Below are 18,925 nucleotides of genomic sequence, written 5' to 3' on the forward strand. Positions count from 1 at the left end.
CTGTAATAATTTCAAACTATCCATCATTCACTGTAATAAGATACCATCCAGTGGTAGACTTGTACAGTCTCTTATTTTGCCTAAGATGACCGTTCTTTGGCTGACTTGTCTTCAAAAAAGGCCTAACAATCAAAGTTAATGATCTATCTGTCTCAACTCCAACTCTTTCCTGGGGACAGCTCATTCCACAGCTTGGTTTCCTCCTCTACCACCCACCCAGCATACCTCTCTTACCAACTCACAGGAAAAAATAAAGCACTGAAACACAGAAATTGTTTTACTTTTTAAAAGACTTTATTTTTAAGTAATGTATATACGTAGTGTGGGACTTGAACTTACATCCCCGAGATCAAGAGTTGCACACTCTAAAGACTGAGCCAGCTAGGTGCCCCTAAAAATTGTTTTATTATTCAATTACTAACTTTCATTAAACAGCCCAGTTATATATTTGCTTCTGCTTCAATCTGTCTTTGAAAAATGCAGGAATTCTCATTAAAATATTAGCTTGACCTAAGGATATCAAAAAGTTAGCTGCCTTGCATTAGTTATTGCAGTCTGAAACCTCTCAAGAAGTGTAAAAAACTAGATTAAATATAGTAAAATATGAACAGGAAACATAGTTTGCAAATCATTTAATAAATGTAAATGTACAGAATTTTCAAATTATTCACTTTTCAATTTATTTTTGAGTTATACCAAATTTGTGAAACAAAATACATCATATGGCCATTGAAAGCACTGTTAAATGGTAGATTAGCTCCAAAACTTCTTTCTGCATTAAGGGTGAGAGGGGAAACCACAGAAATCCTATGTGGTAGGTAGGTCGTACCCACTTATCTGCATTGAACAGAAGAGGAAAATGAGGCTCAAAACATTAAGTAACCTACCAAAGGTCAGATGGCCATAAATGACAGGGTCTTGCTAGGCACTGCAAACTTTGCAACTTTTTTTTTTTTAACTTTGCAACTTTTAAAGGAAGATTAATTTTAAGTTGATACTAATCATTACTTACAAAATGAACACACTAACATGATTAATGACAAAATATTTCACTGATGTTAGTCTTATAGAAAATCTTATAGAAAAGGAAACCAAAATTAAGGACTCCAGATTCATTTAGGCTCCTTTCAAATACCAAATATTCCTAATTTTCTTTATCCTACCAAATATTAATTTTCTTTATACTACTACTAGACGGGAAGGGGAAATTTTGTTATGGCTTAAAAACAAAACAAAAATTCCCCCTAAACACACATATATACAGCAATACCATTTCTAGGTTTTCTACCCAAAAGAGCTGAAAACAGGTATTTAAACAAATACACAAATATTCATAGCAGTACTATTTGCAATAACAAAAACAGTGGGAAAAAACAATGTTCAAGAGGTAAGTGTATAAGCACAAGGTGGTATCCATACAAGGAAATATTTTCATCCATTAAATGGAATAATGGCATGTGCTACAACTTAGATTAACCTTGAAAATATGATGCTAAGTGAAAGAAGCCAGACACAAAAGGTCACATACTGTATGATGCCATTGGGATGAAATATTCAGAATTGGTAAATCTAGAGATAGAAAGCAGATTAGTGGTTGCTGGAGGGCTAGGATGAGAAGGGCATGGGGAGTGACTGCTTAATGGGCATGGGGTCCCCTTTGGAGTGGTAAAAATGTTTTGGAATGAGATAGTGATGGTTGCACAACATTTGTGAAAGTACTAAACATTTCTGAATTGTATGGTGTATTTAAAATGGTGAATTTGATGTTAAGTAAGTTTCACCTTGATTCAGAAAAAAAAAAATTACAGAATAGGGGTGCCTGCCTGGCAGGCTTAGTCAGAGGAGCATGCAACTCTTAATCTTGGGATCATGAGTTCAAACTCCATACTAAGTGTAGAGATTACTTAAACAAACAAACAAAAATGAGAAATAATGATGATTGACCATAAAGTCCTAGGTGAATTGTAGGTCATTTGCTTTTTCTTGGTTCATTACAATTTCAATGAGTCTTTGACCATCGTAAACCAATATATAAAAAGTTACCCATTAAAAGTTCCAAATAAGGCATTAATGCAGCTGAGGTCCCTAATCTGTCCAGTTAGCAGAGCACCTAGTAGAGTTTACAGTATACAAGAAGCTTTAAAAATGTTTTTAATTTGTATAAAGTGCAAAGAAAAAGAAAACTGAGAAATACATGAAAAACCATAGTGGCCAGAGCCTAGAATATAAGCTAACATACATATGCATGAGGATATCTATATATTTGAGCATGCAGAGAAACATAAACACTCAAGAGTATGCTTTTCCTCATAACTTATTTTGTGTTTCTCCAAAAACTGAAGAGTAAATAATAGTTTACAGTCCCCACCCTCTGAGTTTCAGCAAAGAGGTCACACACAGGGAGGGCCTCTAGCTGCCACTTTCAATTACTTTCCTGGTGAAACAACAGCGGGAAGTTATGTTACTCCAGGAGACTCTCAACAGGGCTCCCATTGTTCCAAGCTCAAAACTCAGAGATACAATGGGCCCCATTCATACCGAGGCCTTACAGGCTAGGGAATGGTCCTTTAGTGACAACTTTCTGTTGGGACATCGAATTTTCATAAACACAGACTTGCCCAAATATGTGTTAATTGGTTTTTAAAGACAGCACAAAATACAGAAATAAAATTCAACAGACCCTAAGCTGAGAGTCAGGACACCCAGGTCTATCACAAGCTCTGTCTTAGATGTGACTTTAAGCAAGTCAACTTGCTCTTTCTGAGCCTCAATTTCCTTGTTTATAAAATGAAAACCATTTCTAAGATCACTTAGAACTCTAAAATTCTATGCCCGCTCATGAGGTCTATTGATGTTGGTACACTATTCAATCCAATAAGTAGGGACAAATTATCAACAGAGAAGAATCATTAGTTCACATCTTTTCATTTACTATCAGCACTTAAAAACAAGGAAGCTTAATAAAAACAGGCAGAGGAACCGTTTACTGTTCTCTCTCTCAAACACACCGCTGTAATGAATAGGGTCCAAAGGGTCCCTCATCCCAGGAAGTCTAGGATGACTCAGGCAGGCAGCCCTACACAAAGCACAATGATGAAGGGTATAACCAGAAGACACAAGTATGTTTTGCTGTCACCTTTTCTTAGGTTATCAGTGCATTTCAAGAATCTCTTTTAATTTCTTTGCAGTGATTCAAAATCCTTAGAAGACAAATGCCATTTATAGCAAGAATGTGATCAATGTCCCAAGCTCCACACCATGTCATTTTTTTGTTTTTTCAACCTCAAAACTTGCCAATGCAAGAACTTTGTCTCCAGAGCCTAAGGAGAAAGACACATAATAAACAAAAGGTTATTTCAAATACATTTACAGTTCTAGGTAACGAGGGGAAAATCTATCCCATAGGTACTGAAATAGAAAATATGGACTCCTGGGTGGCTCAGCAGTTTAGAGCCTGCCTTCAGCCCAGGGCATGATCTTGGAGTCTTGGGATGGAGTCCCACGTCCGGCTCCCTGCATGGAGCCTGTTTCTCCCTCTGCCTATGTCTCTGCCTCTCTCTCTCTCTCTGTCTCTCATGAATAAATAAATAAAAATCTTTAAAAAGAAAAGAAAATTAGCTTCTATTATCAGAGCATTACCCCTAAACCTTCCTAGTGCCAATTCCCAATTTCCTTTCCCCAGCCCAAACATCTCACATACATGGGGTGATTTATTGCTTATAAATCCTTACTCTAGGGTACGCCTGGGTGGCTCAGTGGTTGAGCATCTGCCTTGGGCTCAGGGCATGATTCCCTGTGTCTCGCATTGGGCTTCCTGCGGGGAGCTTGCTTCTCCCTCTGCCTGTGTCTCTGCCTCTTTCTGTGTGTCTCTCATGAATAAACAAATAAATAAATATTAAAAACAAAACAAATCCTTACTCTAGCTTGCTTTCTTTTTCTTTTCTTTTTTCTCTTTCTTTCTTTCTTTCTTTCTTTCTTTCTTTCTTTCTTTCTTTCTTTCTTTCAGATTTTATTTATTTATTCATGAGAGACACAAGGAGAGAGAGAGAGAGAGAGAGAGGCAGAGACACAGGCAGAGGGAGAAGCAGGCTCCATGCAGGGAGCTCGACGTGGGACTTGATCCCGGGTCTCCAGGATCACGCCCTGGACTGAAGGTGGCGCTAAACCGCTGAGCCACCGGGGCTGCCCGTTACTCTAGCTTTAAATGTGAAATAGAATATATAAAATTTTAGAGTAATTTGTTTTTATATATACATTTATATTTAGTTGACAAATATTTTTAAATGTTAATATCTTAATAATATATTAATTTAATTATCATTAATATAGTAATATATTAACTTAATTATTTTTAATCAAAAAGTATTAGGAAATAAACTCAATAACATACTTCTGGTTTTACCTCCAAACTCAAGAAAAGGCCATCCTATTATCTCACTCATAGGTGAGATAGAGCAATGCATGCTCAGCTTTCAGAAATACAAGGGTACTCACCAAGGTCTGTAGAGACTTTCTCAAATTGACTGAGTATAGCACCTGCATTTGCTGATAAGAAGGCCTCATCATCTGCAGTCAGCTAAACAAAACAAAAAAAGGCTCAAGGGAGTGAATTTAAATGTTCATAAGTGGTCCTAAGAAACACCATTAAGAATGTCTCAGGATTACAAGCTGGATCACAGATCAAGAAGTTCAGTACAAAATTCATTATACCTTTTCTTTATCTCTAATATATTAAATTAAATAGAGGTACCTTCTCTCCAAGTTTCCTGAGAGCTGTTAGTATCTCCACTTTCTGCTGAGTATACAGGCCTCTTTCCAGCTTTCCTACCATGAGATCTCTATCCATCTGAAATGGATGAATGCAAAGGATATGGTACTTAAGTTAACATTCTGCTCGTAAAATCCAGCTTTTGAGATCTACTACGACGACTTCTTTTTTTTAAAAGTAATCTCTACACCCAACATGGGGCTCAAACTCACAACTCTAAGATCAAGAGTTGCATACTCTTCTGACCAAGTCAGCCAGATGCCCCCAGATCTACTACTTCTTTTCTTTTTAAAGATTTATTCAACTAGGTGGGGGAGGTGCAGAGAGAGAGAATCTTCAAGCAGACTCTCTACTGAGCAGACTTGATCTCATGAACCATGAGATCCTGACCTGAGCTGAAACTAAGTGACAGATGCTTAAAGACTGAACCACACAGGCACCCCCAGATCTACTACTTCTTAAAAAAGTTCCTCTAGCTGATTAATATAGAGAACTATAGAAACAATTCAAGGCAAACATGCCAGCAATGCAATTACACAGCTCCAATAAATCTGTTTTCTTTTAAGATTTTATTTTTTAAGTAATCTCTACACCCAGTGTGGGGCTCAAACTCACAACCTTGAAAATAAGAATTGCATGTGCCACTGACTGAGCTAGCCAGGTGTCCCTCAGTTCTAATAAAGCTTAATGCTAATCATAACCACTGTTTTGATTATACACTCTATTGCGGAATGGGAGGCCAATAGCTTCCTTTAGAGAGAAGCTATCCTCTAAGAATTCATTCCCTTACACTCAAGTGTGGTCTACAGGCTTGAATGAGGTAACTGGTATCAGGTCTCTAGGAATGTTGGCTAAATTTCATCTCTACCATTAGAAACACTTATAGCATGCACTATGCCTAGGTGCTAGTCCACGTACTTGATATATATTACATATTACACATAGTATGTATTGTATACATATTACTTCATTTACTCTTCATAGCAACCATAAGAAATAGGGACTATCAATATCACCTTTTCACACATGGGGAACTGAGACACAAAGAAGTTGAATAAGATAACTTATCCAACTTCAGTAATAATAATATTTGTTAAAAAGATTTTTGTATTAAAACAATTAAAAATAACTTCCCCAAGATCACAGGCCTCCACAGTGGAGCAGGGATACAAATCCTGCCAGTCTGACCCAAGTTCATGCTCTCAACCACTATACCACTGGACTACCAGTGGTGGCAAATAACTTATTAATGCCTTAATTATATTCAAGTCTATAAACAGATTTTCTCAAGTATCAGGTTTATAGAAATGTTTGAAATTCTTAGATGACAAAAGTCACATGTGCAGAAAGCAATGCCGTGAATGGATTCTAGATGGGATTTCATCTCAGGGCTCCAGAAGTATATGGTAAACCTTAAAGGTGGGGTCCATGTAGAAGGAGTTTAAACTGTCATATGCTATTAAACCTCTATATTCATTAACAATAATAATTGCTCAAAAGACTAATTTTGTCAGAAAATGGTGGGTTGTGGCTCTAAAATGAACTGATCAGGGGCTCCTGCCTGCACGATTAAGGGTCCAACACTTGGTTTTGGCTTCAGTCATGATCTCAGGGTCATGAGATCAAGCCCTGCACTGTTGGGCTTGGAGCTCAGAGGAGTCTGCTAAAGTTTCTCTCTCCCTCTCCCTCTGCCCCTCCTCACACGTTCTCTCTTTCTCTCTCTCTAATAAATACATAAATATTTTTATTTTTATTTATTTATTTATTTTTTAAATTTTTATTTATTTATGATAGTCACAGAGAGAGAGAGAGAGGCAGAGACACAGGCAGAGGAAGAAGCAGGCTCCACGCACCGGGAGCCCGACGTGGGATTTGATCCCGGGTCTCTAGGATCGTGCCCTGGGCCAAAGGCAGGCGCCAAACCGCTGCGCCACCCAGGGATCCCTACATAAATATTTTTAAAAAATCAACTGATCAATCCTTTTGGTAACAGGCTATTTTTCAGAGCAGTTTTAGGTTCACAGTAAATTGTGTAAATGGTACAAAGATTTCCCATATATCCTTCATCCCCCCCCATCATAAACATCCCCCAGTAATGCATTTCTTACAACAGATGAACCTACCCTGATACATCATAATCCCCCAATTCCACAGTCTACACATTAGGGTTCACTCTTAGTGGTGTTGTACATTCTCAACTGATCAATTTTTAAACTTCAGAGTAACATAATGAAGTTTGGGGGCTGAGAAAAGAAATACACACAGCAATTAAATCAATTTAAAGAAACTTTACCTCTGCTAACCTTGTCCGAAGCTGACCTGGTTGTTTCTTTGCAAATAACCTGATGACCTCTGGAGTTTTAAAGGCCTGGCTGATAGCTGCCTGGATAGCCTAGAATACAAGGAGGTAGAAACTGAGCAAAATACTCCAAAGATTCAGATATTACAATAATTGATTGATGGGTCTTCAATTACAAATAGGTCTTCCTTGGTCATCAAACACTATTATAATCTTGGTTTCCACAAAAGCAAAAATGAACTATTGGGACTTCATCAAGATAAAAAGCTTCTGCACAGCAAAGGAAAGAATCAACAGGGGATCCCTGGGTGGCTCAGCGGTTTAGCGCCAGGCTTTGACCCAGGACGTGATCCTGGAGGCCTGGGATCGGGTCCCACGTCGGGCTCCCTGCATGGAGCCTGCTTCTCCCTCTGCCTGTGTGTCTGCCTCTCTTTGTGTTTCTTATGAATAAATAAAATCTTAAAAAAAAAAAAAAAAAAGGAAAGAATCAACAAAACTAGAAGGCTGGGACACCTGGGTGCCCGAGCAGTTGAGCTTTTGCCTTTGGCTTGGGATGTGATCCCAGAGTTCTGGGATCGAGTTCTGCATCAGGCTCCTGTATGGAGCCTGCTTCTCCCTCTGCGTCTCTCATGAAAAAATGAATAAAATCTAAAAAAAACCTAGAAGGCTGCCTATGGAACGGGAGATATTTGCAAACAACATACTGATGATTAGGGTTAGTGTCCAAAATCTACAAAGAACTTATCAAACTCAACACCCAAAACCAAGTAACCCAGTTAAGAAATGGCTGAGGACATGAATAGACACTTTTCCAAAGAAGACATCCAGACAGCTAACAGACACATGAAAAGATGCTTAATATCACTCATATCAGGGACATATAAATCAAAACCACAATGAGATACTATCTCACACGTGTCAGAATGGCTAAAATTAACAACACAAGAAACAATAGATGTTGGCAAGGATGTGGAGAAAGGGGAACCCTGCTGCACTGTTGGTAGGAATGGAAACTGGTCCAGCCACTCTGGAGAATAGTATGGAAGTTCCTCAAAATGTTAAAAATAGAACTACCCTATGATCTAACAATTGCAATACTAGGTATTTACCCAAAGGACACAAAATACAGATTTGCAGGGGTACACGTAACCCTATATGTAGAGCAGCATTAGCAACAATAGCCAAACTATGGAGAGAGCCCAAATATCCACCGACTGATGAATGAACAAAGGATTTGGTATCTATGTATGTATATGTGTGTGTAAATACACACACACACACACACACACACACACACACACTGGAGTTTTACTCAGCTATCAAAAAGAATGAAATCTTGCCATTTGCAATGATGTGGATGGAGCTAGAGTATATTATGCTAAGTGAAATAAGTCAGAGAAAGACAAATACCACGTGATTTTACTCATGCAGAATTTAAGAAAGAAAACAGATGAACATATGGGAAGGGGGAAAAGAAAAAAAAGAGAGAGGCAAACAAACAAGAGAGGCAAAACAAGACTCTTAATAATAGAGAACAAACTGAGGGTTGATGGGGGAGGAGGACGGGCTAGCTGGGTGATGGATATTAAGGAGGGCACTTATGATGAGCGCTGGGTGTTGTCTGTAAGTGTTAATTACTGAATTCTATTCCAGAAACCAATACTGCACTGTATGTTAACTATCTAATAGTTAAATTAAAAAAAAAAGTGTCCAATTGCTATTTATATGCATGTTACTGGAGCCAAATACATAACTAAATGAAGATCTGGAAGCCTATGCTGCTTTATCCATAAGTAGACACTTATCTAGAAGTCAAACCCAAAAACAAAGTTTCTTTTCTATCTTAAATATAAAAAAAAGAGAGAAAAACCACTTGTGTCACCAGTGTAAGTGAATTATGCTTACCAGTTGCATTCCACTTAGCTCATCCACCAAAGTCATGTTTCCAGACATAATTTTCTTCAGTGAATCATTAAATTCACTTAGTTGCTCCAGAGTTTCCTTTTTGGTTTCCTCATATTCATCTGCATCAAGTTCCTCTCTGAAGTACAGTGAACATAATATAGAAAAACACAAGAGTTCCAAGTGAAAAAAGCAATCTTAATATTTGTAGCCTAAGACTTTTGATACATATATTTACAAAAAGTATCTTGGGGAACAAGGCTGAAAGGAAATAACAAAATGCTAATAATGGATGTGTTCAGATGTTAGTAGTATGGGCGTTTTCCTGCCATGTGGTTACTTTGATAATTAAACACTTTTCTTTTACCAAAATGAGGCACATTTAACAAACCACATAATAACTTCCTTTTAAGCAGTCTATGAATCAATGCATAACCTTGGGCAAGATACCTAACACAGCCAAGCCTCAGTTTCTTGATCTATAAGCCACAGATAATGATAGTACCTACCTCCTAGGGTTGCTATGAGCATTACATGAACTCTGGAAGGTCCTTGACAAACAACAGGTACTTGACAAAATAGCTGTTACTTTTATCATCACTAACAGTAGGTAAAATTTTGTGTACCGTGAAATACAACAGCAACGTAGTACCTGTCATCTGAGTAAGAGGCTATTTTTATTCACTAACTGAACAAGCCATTTATTAAACATTTCTTACAAATAATGACAGCTACCATTTATTGAGCACCTACTCTAGGCCAAGCCTTGTTTGGCCTCTTCATTTGAAATACCTACAACAACCTTTCAAAGTTGTTAAAAAAGGCAATGAGCAGTTTTGGTCCTTTGAACAGTTAAGGCTGAAAATACACTAGAAGTTCAAGTATATACCAGGCAGGGCTATTTTATGTACTGAAGACAAGATAGGTGTTACTATTTCTACTTCGCACTCAAGGAAATGGAAACTAAAGGGGTTAGTTACCTTTACCAAAGCTCACACTGAGTTTATTTCTCCAACAGACAAAGCACTATAGGGGAAACCAAAATCACACACAGGCTTGCACCCACAGCTTGTAATCTAGCTACAGAAAAAAGCCACTTGACAGCCGAGAGGCATTCAGTTATGCTATTACCTGCATTCCTCCAGATCTTGTAATTGCTGCATTAGTCTATCCAATTGTTCTTCTAAATTCTGCTTTAATTTGCTTGTCTCTGTCTTTCCTCTGGAAGCCATTTTGATCTCTAAGTAGAACAACAAGCCCACATACAGTATATATTTGGTTATCTGAAATGATTCAACAAACCAGTATGATTTAAAACGGGCTATACTCTTTCTGAGCTATAGGTGTGGGAAAGATGGTTGTGCAAAGAGAATTTCATTTTATATATAAAAGTTTAAACTAAAAAAATAAAAATAAAAAGTTTAAACTCATATACTAGTAACATCCCACCAAAAAGCCTGGCAGTCTTCCTAAGTGACTTGACAAGTTAATTAGAAATCTTCACGATTAGTCCATTTTACTTTAAACAAATTTGAATGTTGAAAAAACAGTTTTAGACAGAAACAGATCAAATGCTTTACAAAAAGACTCATTAAAAGATTCGTTTTCATTTTTTTTAAAGGTTTTATTTATTCATTCGTGAGATACAGAGAGAGGCAGAGACACAGACAGAGGGAGAAGCAGGCTCCCTGCAGGGAGCCCGATGTGGGACTCGATCTTGGGTCTCCAGGATCACGCCCTGGGTCAGAGGCAGACGCTAAACCGCTGCGCCACCCAGGGATCCCGGTTAAACTATTTTAAATGCATTTCTGGGCTGATGGACACTTTGAAAGCCTTGACTTGGTGCTGTCTGTTAGGTGAAATTTATTCCAGAAAGACTAACTCGCTGGCACCACCTAGTATCCAATAAAGGCGGTGCACCTTTGGCAGAAACTGCCGAAAGGACCCTCAAAAACCGGAACCCGGACTGGGAGATCCTCCTTCATGCTCACCTGGTCTCTCAGTACTTTGAACTCTGCAGGCTGTCGACCCGCCCCAAAGTGCATAAACCTCCCGCTGCTGAAGGTCCAAGAGTCATGAGCTTGAGCAAAGCGAAATCGTTCATCAGGACTTACTAGAGGCTCAAAGTCCAAACCACTGGGAGGTGGAGCTAGCTGGGGAGTCCGAAACCATCAGCAAGTAGTTTCCTTTACTCCGCATGCACTAGCCTAAAGCGGTCCAGGTAACTGCCACGGGAGCAGCCCCGCCCCGGAAGCACACCCTCCTCTTCTGGGGGAGAGGGGAGCCGGGCCAGGAGAGAGGGGAGCCGTCTTCCCCGCGACTGCGCCTTGGGCAGCCTTTCTGGGGTGTTCCTGAGGATAACCCTGCACCCCCAGGTGACTGGAGGGCAAAGCCAAGTGCACCGACACGACCAGGGCGAAGGGCACACGTTTTCCCGCCTGGACCCGAGCGGCTACGGACCTCAGCCATCCCGGCGCGCTGCAGGGAGGGGGCGGCTCCGGCCACCGCCCCGAACCCCCCAGACCCCGTTTCCACCCGGGAACTCCGGGCTCCCGCACTGGGGGGCTGCGGCCGCCGGGCTCGATTAGGCCCCGGCTGCCACCAGAGGTCGCCACGAGCCCCCGCCCCCGAAACTCCTCCGGACCTGCGGGACCAGAACCCGGACAACCTCCGGGGCTCTCGGGGTCCCCGCCCCACCCGGGCTAAGGCCCGGTGCCGGGACTTCGGAGGCAGGGGCCCCGCCTACCTGAGGGTCCGGGCCTGGCGGACGCTCGCAGTAGGAACACTTCCGGCGGACGCATGCACTTCCGGCCTCCGGGAGCCAATGAGGGTGCGGCCACGGGTGTTGCTCAGTCTGGCGTCCGTGCTGCGCGGCGTCTCTCCCGGAGGATTCGGGCGGGTGGGCCCCAGGACGTGGTAAGCCCCTGCGGGCCGAGCCCCTGAGAGACTTGGCTCTGGGGAGTCGGCGCAGGTCCCTTCCTCGCAATCGGGGGACTCCGAGATGGTGGCGTCTTTGAGGGGCAGAAATAGCGGTCCTCGAGGCAAGGTCGTAGTCAGGTTAGGACAAGGAGTCCCGCGCCTCCAGTCTTTCCATCCTTCTGGGGAGCCCACGTCTTCGGTAGTTTCTCTTTCGAACAGGTGACTCACCCTGGAAAATGGAGAAAGATCCCTTTCCAGAGGCTCCTTGAGCGTGGCGGAGGTGGGCGGGGACGGAGGAGGAAGTGTTCCGTCCCGGAGGACTTCTCTTTCCCTCCTCTTTCCTCGGAAATCCGTCTTTGCAAATCCGTAGAGACGGGGTTTGGCGCTCACGCCCCTGAGGGCACCGCCGGCCGTTGGGCAGCTTGGAAAGTTACCGGGAAACTGGGCGGAAACGCTCCCCTCGCCCGCGGCCCCCCGAGTCCCAGGTCCCCGAGGTCGAAGTTCCCCGAGGTCGAAGTTCCCGGAGTCCGAGGTCCCAGAGTCCGAGGTCCCCCGAGTCCCAGGTCCCCAGACGTCGTGGGGCTGGCTAGTTGGGCTCGTTCTCTTTCAGCCCCCGACTCCTCCAGCCTTTCTTCCAACTAAAGTTCCCAGGGAAGTCGACCACAATGAATTACTTCCCCAGTTCTGATCCTTGGGTTTCTTATTTTTCTCTATTTTTTTTAAAGATTTTTAAATTATTATTATTATTATTATTATTATTATTATTATTATTATTCGTTAGCACAGGCTGGGGGACGGGCAGAGGAAGAGAACAAAGCAGACTCCATACTGAGCATGGAACCCCATGTGGAGCTCGATCCTGGGACTTGGGGATCATGACCTCAGCCAAAGGCAGAGGCTTCACCCACCAACCCATTCAGGCACCCCCCTGTGTTGTTTTTCAGAGTTAGAGTTCTGCTGTGAGACCCTGGTTCTGGCCCAGCTCCGAGAAGCCTTTGCTGTGGTGGGAATGGTTCCAGTGACCCACCTTGCACAACACTTCAGGTCCACAGAATTTCCTTTGTGAAAGTAAGTGCTGTGCTACTGTCATCAGGTCTCGTTTTTGATAACGGTAAATATGTGTGGACACATCCAGGCTTTCAGTAACGCAGATCTCTCAGGGACAGACAGGGTCAGTGCCAAAGCAAAGCACACCGAAAAAAAATATGCTTCTTTGCTTTAGCATTTGAAGAACTTGCTAAACAAACGTTTTCTCATTGTGTACTTCCCCTAATTTTGGTTATGACAATATGTGTTCTCTTCAGGCATTTGTGTGCGATCATCAGAGCTGTGCTGACCCAGACATTCTGTTTGCCTGCTCTTCTTTCTTGGTGACTTAGTCTGATTCGGCACTTCTCTGCTTAGGGTGTTCCCTGGATTCTTGTCTAGAGTTCAAGGATAATGAAAAAGTATCCCAGTGTGTAAGTAAGAGAAATTGGTTTGGGTTCTGGTTCTCAAACAAAAACAGAATCTAGGCTTTGGAGGAGGGTGAGGAGGGAAGAGAAGACACTGGAAAAAGAGGAATAACATGTTATATAGGTAGTCACTGGAGAGAGAGCATTGGGGGAAATAACTTCAGAGCTGGGTGGGAATCATAACTGGGAAACCAGAAATACTGGAGCAGTTTGGGACATTTAACACTCTTTTTTTTTTTTTTTTTTTTAAGATTTATTTATTGGATCCCTGGGTGGCTCAGCGGTTTAGCGCTTGCCTTCAGCCCAGGGCGTGATCCTGGGGTCCTAGGATTGAGTCCCACATCGGGCTCCCTGCGTGGACCCTGCTTCTCCCTCGGCCTGTGTCTCTGCTTCTCTCTGTCTCTCTCTGTGTCTCTCATGAATAAATAAATACAGTCTTAAAAAAAAAAAGATTTATTTATTGGAGAGAGAGAACATGAGCAGGAGGGGCAGAGGGAGAGGGAGAGAGAAATTCAAGCAGACTGCATGCCAAGCGTGGAGTCTATGGGGCTCAATCCCATGACTCTGAGATCACAACCTGAGCTGAAACCAAGAGTTGGACACTTAACCAACTGAACCACCCAGGCGCCCTGGAGTTTAGGACATTTTAACTTGGGCTTGGGATGGGAGCCCAGAGAGTGAAAGTTGCTCCAACTAGGTAGGGAAAATGCTAGGACAGATAAAGCTTGAGTGGTTAACTGGAAGGACATTAGCCTGAGGCACGGAGGTGGCTCAGTCAGTTGAGAGGCCGACTCTTGATTTCGACTCTTGATTTCGGCTCAGGTCATGATCTCGGCTCAGGTCATGATCTCAGGGTCGTGAGATGGACCCTGTGTTGGGCTGCACACTTAACTTGGAATCAGCTCGAGATCCTCTTCCTCTGCCCCAACCCACACATGCATGTGCACTCTCCCTCCCTCCCTTCTGCCTTCTCTGTCTCTGAAATAAGTAAATAAAATAAATCCAAAAAAAAAGAAAGAAAAAAAGAAAGGGGCTCTTGAGTGGCTCAGTCTGTTAAGCATCTGCTTTTCAAACCCAAGTTCCTGGGATTGAGCCCTGCATTAGGCTCCCTGCTCAGCGGAGAGTCTGCTTCTCTCTATCCTCCTCTACTCCTCTCACTCTTGTGCTCCTGCTTTCTCTCAAGTAAGTAAATAAAATCTTAAAAAAAAAAAAAAGAAGTACAGGAGCCAAAGGCTCTCCGAACATGTGGATCTCTTTCAAATGTCTACCAGTAGATAGTTTGTACCATTGTAAGTCTTATGTCATGGTTAAAGCATGAATTTTTATTTTAATTTTTTTTTTAAAGGTAGTTTGTTTTTTTTTAAATTTTTATTTATTTATGATAGAGAGAGAGAGAGAGAGAGGCAGAGACACAGGCAGAGGGAGAAGCAGGCTCCATGCACCGGGAGCCCGACGTGGGATTCGATTCCGGGTCTCCAGGATCGCGCCCTGGGCCAAAGGCAGGCGCCAAACCGCTGCGCCACCCAGGGATCCCAAAGCATGAATTTTTAGAGTGAAGGTTGTTACACAAACTGTGAGATCTTGAGCAAGTTAAGCAGCCTCTTTTAGCTTTTGTTTTCTCATGTTTGTTTAAAAAGGATGGTAGGAGCACCTGTCTGGCTCATTGAGGAAGACATGCAACTCTTGATCTTAGGGTTGTGAGTTTGAGCCCCATGTTGTGTATAGAGATTATTTATTTTATTTTATTTTTAAATATTTTATTTATTTATTTATTCATGATAGACACAGAGAGAGAGAGAGAGGCAGAGACACAGGCAGAGGGAGGAGCAGGTTCCATGCTGCTCCTGGGTCTCCAGGATCACACCCTGGGTGGAAGGCAGGCGCTAAACCGCTGAGCCACCAGCGCTGCCCTAGAGATTATTTAAAAATAAATAAACTTAAAAAAAGGAGATACTAGTAGTACCTACTTCATTGGAGTGTTGTAAGGATTACATGAGTGCTTAACCTATTGCTGAGCACACAGGAAGAAAGTGAATGTTAGTCATTATCACTTTAGTTAAATGAGCATAATTGGATATATATTTATAAGGAACAGGTCCATCCAAAGAGAAAGAGTGGAAGTATTGCCATTTAGTGAGGGACACACAAGATAAAATGAGGATACCATAAGCAAGAACCCTACAGCTTTCTGCTCCTCTTCTGTCAATTTCCCAACCCCAGGCAACCACTGATCTACCTTCTATCATTATAAATTAAATAATCTATTCGAGAATTTCGTATAGCTTGAATCATACAATGTGTGCCTTTTTTTATCTGGCTCTTTTCATTCAAAATAATGAGATTCATCCATGTTGTGTGTATTAGTAGTTCCTTATTTTTTTTTTTTAAGATTTTATTTATTTATTCATGAGAGACACAGAGAGAGAGAGAGGCAGAGACATAGGCAGAGGGAGAAGCAGGCTCTGTGCAGGGAGCCCGATGTGGGACTCGATCCTGGGACTCCAGGATCACACCCCGGGCTGAAGGCGGCCCTAAACCACTGAGCCACCCAGGAATCCCCAGTAGTTCCTTTTTTATTGCCTCGTAGTGTTCTGTTATATGGCTATACCAACTTTGCTTATTCATTCATTCATTTATTCATTCATCTGTTGATTAACATTTGACTTGTTTCTAGTTTTTGGCTATTATGTATAAAGCCAAACCATGTAATTCTTTGTATAGATAGATATTTTCGTCTCTTCCCATTATTATTTTTAATGTTCCTCTGTTTTGTTTTGTTTTTTTTAAAGGTTTTATTTATCTATTCATGAGAGACACAGAGAGGCAGAGACATAGGCAGAGGGAGAAGCAGGCTCCTTGTGGGGACTCCATTCTAGGACCCCAGGGTCATAACCTGAGCCAAAGGCAGATGCTCAACCACTGAGCCACTCAGGTGCCCCTGTTTTTTTGTTTTGTTTTGTTTTGTTTTTAAGTAAGCTCTACACCTAGTGTGGGCTTGATTTCATGACCTTGAGATCAAGAATTGCATATTCTACTACCCCGTTTCCCATTATTTTTAAGCTATCTTCTTACTTTATACCTAAGATCCTTTCTCTTGTCTTCTTAAGGACTTTCCTCTATCAATTATTTACTTTCTTGAAGCTTCTGTGACTTCTTCAACTTACTAATATTCTAATTCTTCAAAAAATAATTTAGTAAACAACCTTCTATTAATCATATCTTATGGAATATAGTGTTTAATATCTCTGGGTTCTAGTCTCTACATCTGCCTGCCTGTGAGATCTCTACTTGGATGTCTGGTGTGTGCCTCCAATTCAGTACCTATAAAACTGTAGCATCTGTGTGCCTTCCCGCTACACTCCCCCTAATATTCTTTGTTGACTGGTGGCACGCCATCTGCCCAGTCACTTGAGTCAGAGATCTTTCCCCTGCATTTGCTTTTCTCCTCCATTAGGAGAAAACTGATCCACTTGAGAACATTTGACATCATCCCTCCTGTTATTACCTCTTATGGTCTCTCATCTGAACCAATGGAGTGCTCCAAAGCAGTGCTTTGTAAACTTTCAAAAATCATACAGGTCACCTGGGGATCTTGTTAAGACACATTTTGATTCAGCAGGCCTCAGGTAGGGCCTGTGATTCTGCATTTCTAACCAGCTCCCAGGTGATTCCCATACTTGTGGTCCATTCTGTCTTCACTCACTATCTTGGTAATGTTATTCAGTCTCGACTTTAAATACCATTTATATATGGATGACCCCAAATCTCTCTAGTCTATATTTCTTCCCTGAACTTGACACTGTTCTCCATTTGCCTACTTAATATCTAATAGGCATCCCAAATGTAACTTCTGTATAAACTGAACTACCGATCTTCTCTCCTAAACCTGCTCCCTGGCCATCTTTCTGTTCTCTCTCTCCCTTTTTTTTTTTTTTTTTTAAGATTTTATTTATTTATTCATGACAGAGAAAGGGGGGCAGAGACACAGACACAGGCTCTCATGCAGGGAGCCCAATGTGGGACTCAATCCTGGAACTCTGGGATCACACCGTGGGCTGAAGGCAGGCTCTAAACTGCTGAGCCACCAAGGTGTCCCATCTTTCTGTTCTCAATTAAAGGTGATTCTCTTCTTTCAGTTGCTTAGGCCAGACGTTTTTGGAGTCATCCTTGACTCCTCTTTGTCTCACAGCCCACATTCCATTCATCATCAATCACATTGGCTCTATGTTTATAATATTTTGAGGTTCTAGTGTCTTGTCACCACTTCTGCTGCTGACACCCTGGTCGGAGTCAGCATCAACTCTCACCTGCCTAACTGGAGTAGCTTCCTGTCAGGTCTCCTTGGTTCCACCTTTATTTCTCTCTACATTCTGTTCTCAACTTCAACAACCAAAAAGATCCTTTAAAAGTATGTTAGATCATGTCACTCTTTTGCTCAAAACCCACAGTGGGGACGCCTGAGTGGCTCAGTGGTTGAGCATCTGCCTTTGGTTCAGGACATGATCCCGGAGTTCTGGGATCGAGTCCCGTGTCAGGCTCCTTGCATGGAGCCTGCTTCTCCTCCGTCTGCCTGTGTCTCTTGCCTCTCTCTGTCTCTCATGAATAAATAAATAAAAATCTTTATTAAAAAAAAACCCGCTGTGGTTTCCTTTCACCTCTTTGACTATATCTGCTACTCTTTTCCCCTGTTAACTCTGACTCAGCCATTCTGGTTTTCTGCTCCTAGAGCATGGCTTCTGCCTGAGGGCTTTTGCACGGTTACCTTTTTCTTTCAGAAATCGGCATGGCTCACTCCCTTTTCTTTTTAAATTCTTTGCTCATATGTCCCTAGTCGAGGCCTTTCCTGAGTACCCTATTTAGAATTCTACCTTTCCTCCTGGGTGGCTCAGCAGTTTAGGTTTAGCGCCTGGCCCAGGGCATGATCCTGGAGTCCTGGGATCGAGTCCCACATCGGGCTCCCTGTATGGAGCCTGCTTCTCTCTCTGCCTGTGTCTCTGCCTTTCTTTCTCTCTGTGTCTCTCATGAGTAAATAAATAAAACCTTAAAAAAAAAAAAAAAAGGCAGGTGGAGAACAGTCTTTCCCACTTGTCATAGATGTGTTGGGAGATGTTTGTATTGAATTTGATCCTCCTGCCAATAGATAGTTCTTTTTCTCAAAAAACATGGTTGTCTCCACTTCTTAAAAACATTGAGAACATCTATTATTAAATGGGTCCTACTTATAATGATTCAGAATCTGTGAATACACACAGAAAAAGCAAGAAAATGAACGTAACGTGGGTCAGTTGGTTATTTTCTCTAGAGAGCCTTGACGTCATGATGCAGAAGATTGTTGTCACCCATATGGCAGAGATTGTGGTTATTTTTACTCTAAAATTTCCCACTATATTTTTAAAGAACAATAAATTGTTCAGATACACCATCTGAATCACTGTATTCTTTTGAAACTAAACCTAAACCTTTGTTCATTACTAAGATTTATATTTCCCTTCTTCCTTTTCAATGCTTATTTCTATAGCAGCCACCCACCTGATAATAATACTTTCATAAAACAAAAAACATTCAGAAAGCGTCATGATCTTC

At 41.7% G+C, this 18,925-nt stretch overlaps 2 protein-coding genes across 7 annotated transcripts in view; one reads left to right on the top strand and one right to left on the bottom strand.

Moving 5' to 3' along the window:
- Window positions 1-617: 617 nt before the first annotated feature.
- On the bottom strand, window positions 618-11,853 carry LZIC (leucine zipper and CTNNBIP1 domain containing). 2 transcript variants are annotated; one of them, XM_041771219.1, is made up of 7 exons: window positions 11,716-11,853; window positions 10,101-10,209; window positions 8,973-9,108; window positions 7,062-7,160; window positions 4,751-4,846; window positions 4,495-4,576; window positions 618-3,320 (listed from the first exon to the last, which is right to left on the bottom strand). In XM_041771219.1, exons 1-7 carry the CDS (start codon window positions 11,768-11,770, stop codon window positions 3,262-3,264), a joined length of 636 nt encoding a protein of 211 aa, XP_041627153.1. In that variant the 5' UTR covers window positions 11,771-11,853; the 3' UTR covers window positions 618-3,261. The 2 variants fall into 2 exon arrangements, with proteins under 2 accessions (XP_041627153.1, XP_041627154.1); XM_041771220.1 differs by lacking the exon at window positions 11,716-11,853 and adding an exon at window positions 11,019-11,073.
- Window positions 11,193-18,925, top strand: part of NMNAT1 (nicotinamide nucleotide adenylyltransferase 1) — a 29,436-nt gene continuing 21,703 nt past the window's right edge. The window contains exons 1-2 of one of the 5 annotated variants that reach the window (XM_041771218.1): window positions 11,193-11,885; window positions 12,833-12,956. The gene's annotated coding sequence lies outside the window, so the exon portion shown is untranslated. The other 4 variants (XM_041771214.1, XM_041771217.1, XM_041771216.1 and 1 more) reach the window with 4 other exon arrangements.

Source organism: Vulpes lagopus, chromosome 10 (assembly GCF_018345385.1).
Source record: "Vulpes lagopus strain Blue_001 chromosome 10, ASM1834538v1, whole genome shotgun sequence".
Lineage (NCBI taxonomy): Eukaryota > Metazoa > Chordata > Mammalia > Carnivora > Canidae > Vulpes > Vulpes lagopus.

What these genes read in the sequence shown, in the direction of transcription:
- LZIC (XM_041771219.1), bottom strand. Translation starts at nt 11,770, where the DNA reads ATGCGTCCGCCGGAAGTGTTCCTACTGCGAGCGTCCGCCAGGCCCGGA. An exon ending in AGCTAAGTGGAATGCAACTG is followed by an intron (nt 7,161 to 8,972) that starts GTAAGCATAATT and finishes CTTGTATTCTAG; the next exon opens with GCTATCCAGGCAGCTATCAG. An exon ending in TCAGGAAACTTGGAGAGAAG is followed by an intron (nt 4,577 to 4,750) that starts GTACCTCTATTT and finishes TGTTTTGTTTAG; the next exon opens with CTGACTGCAGATGATGAGGC.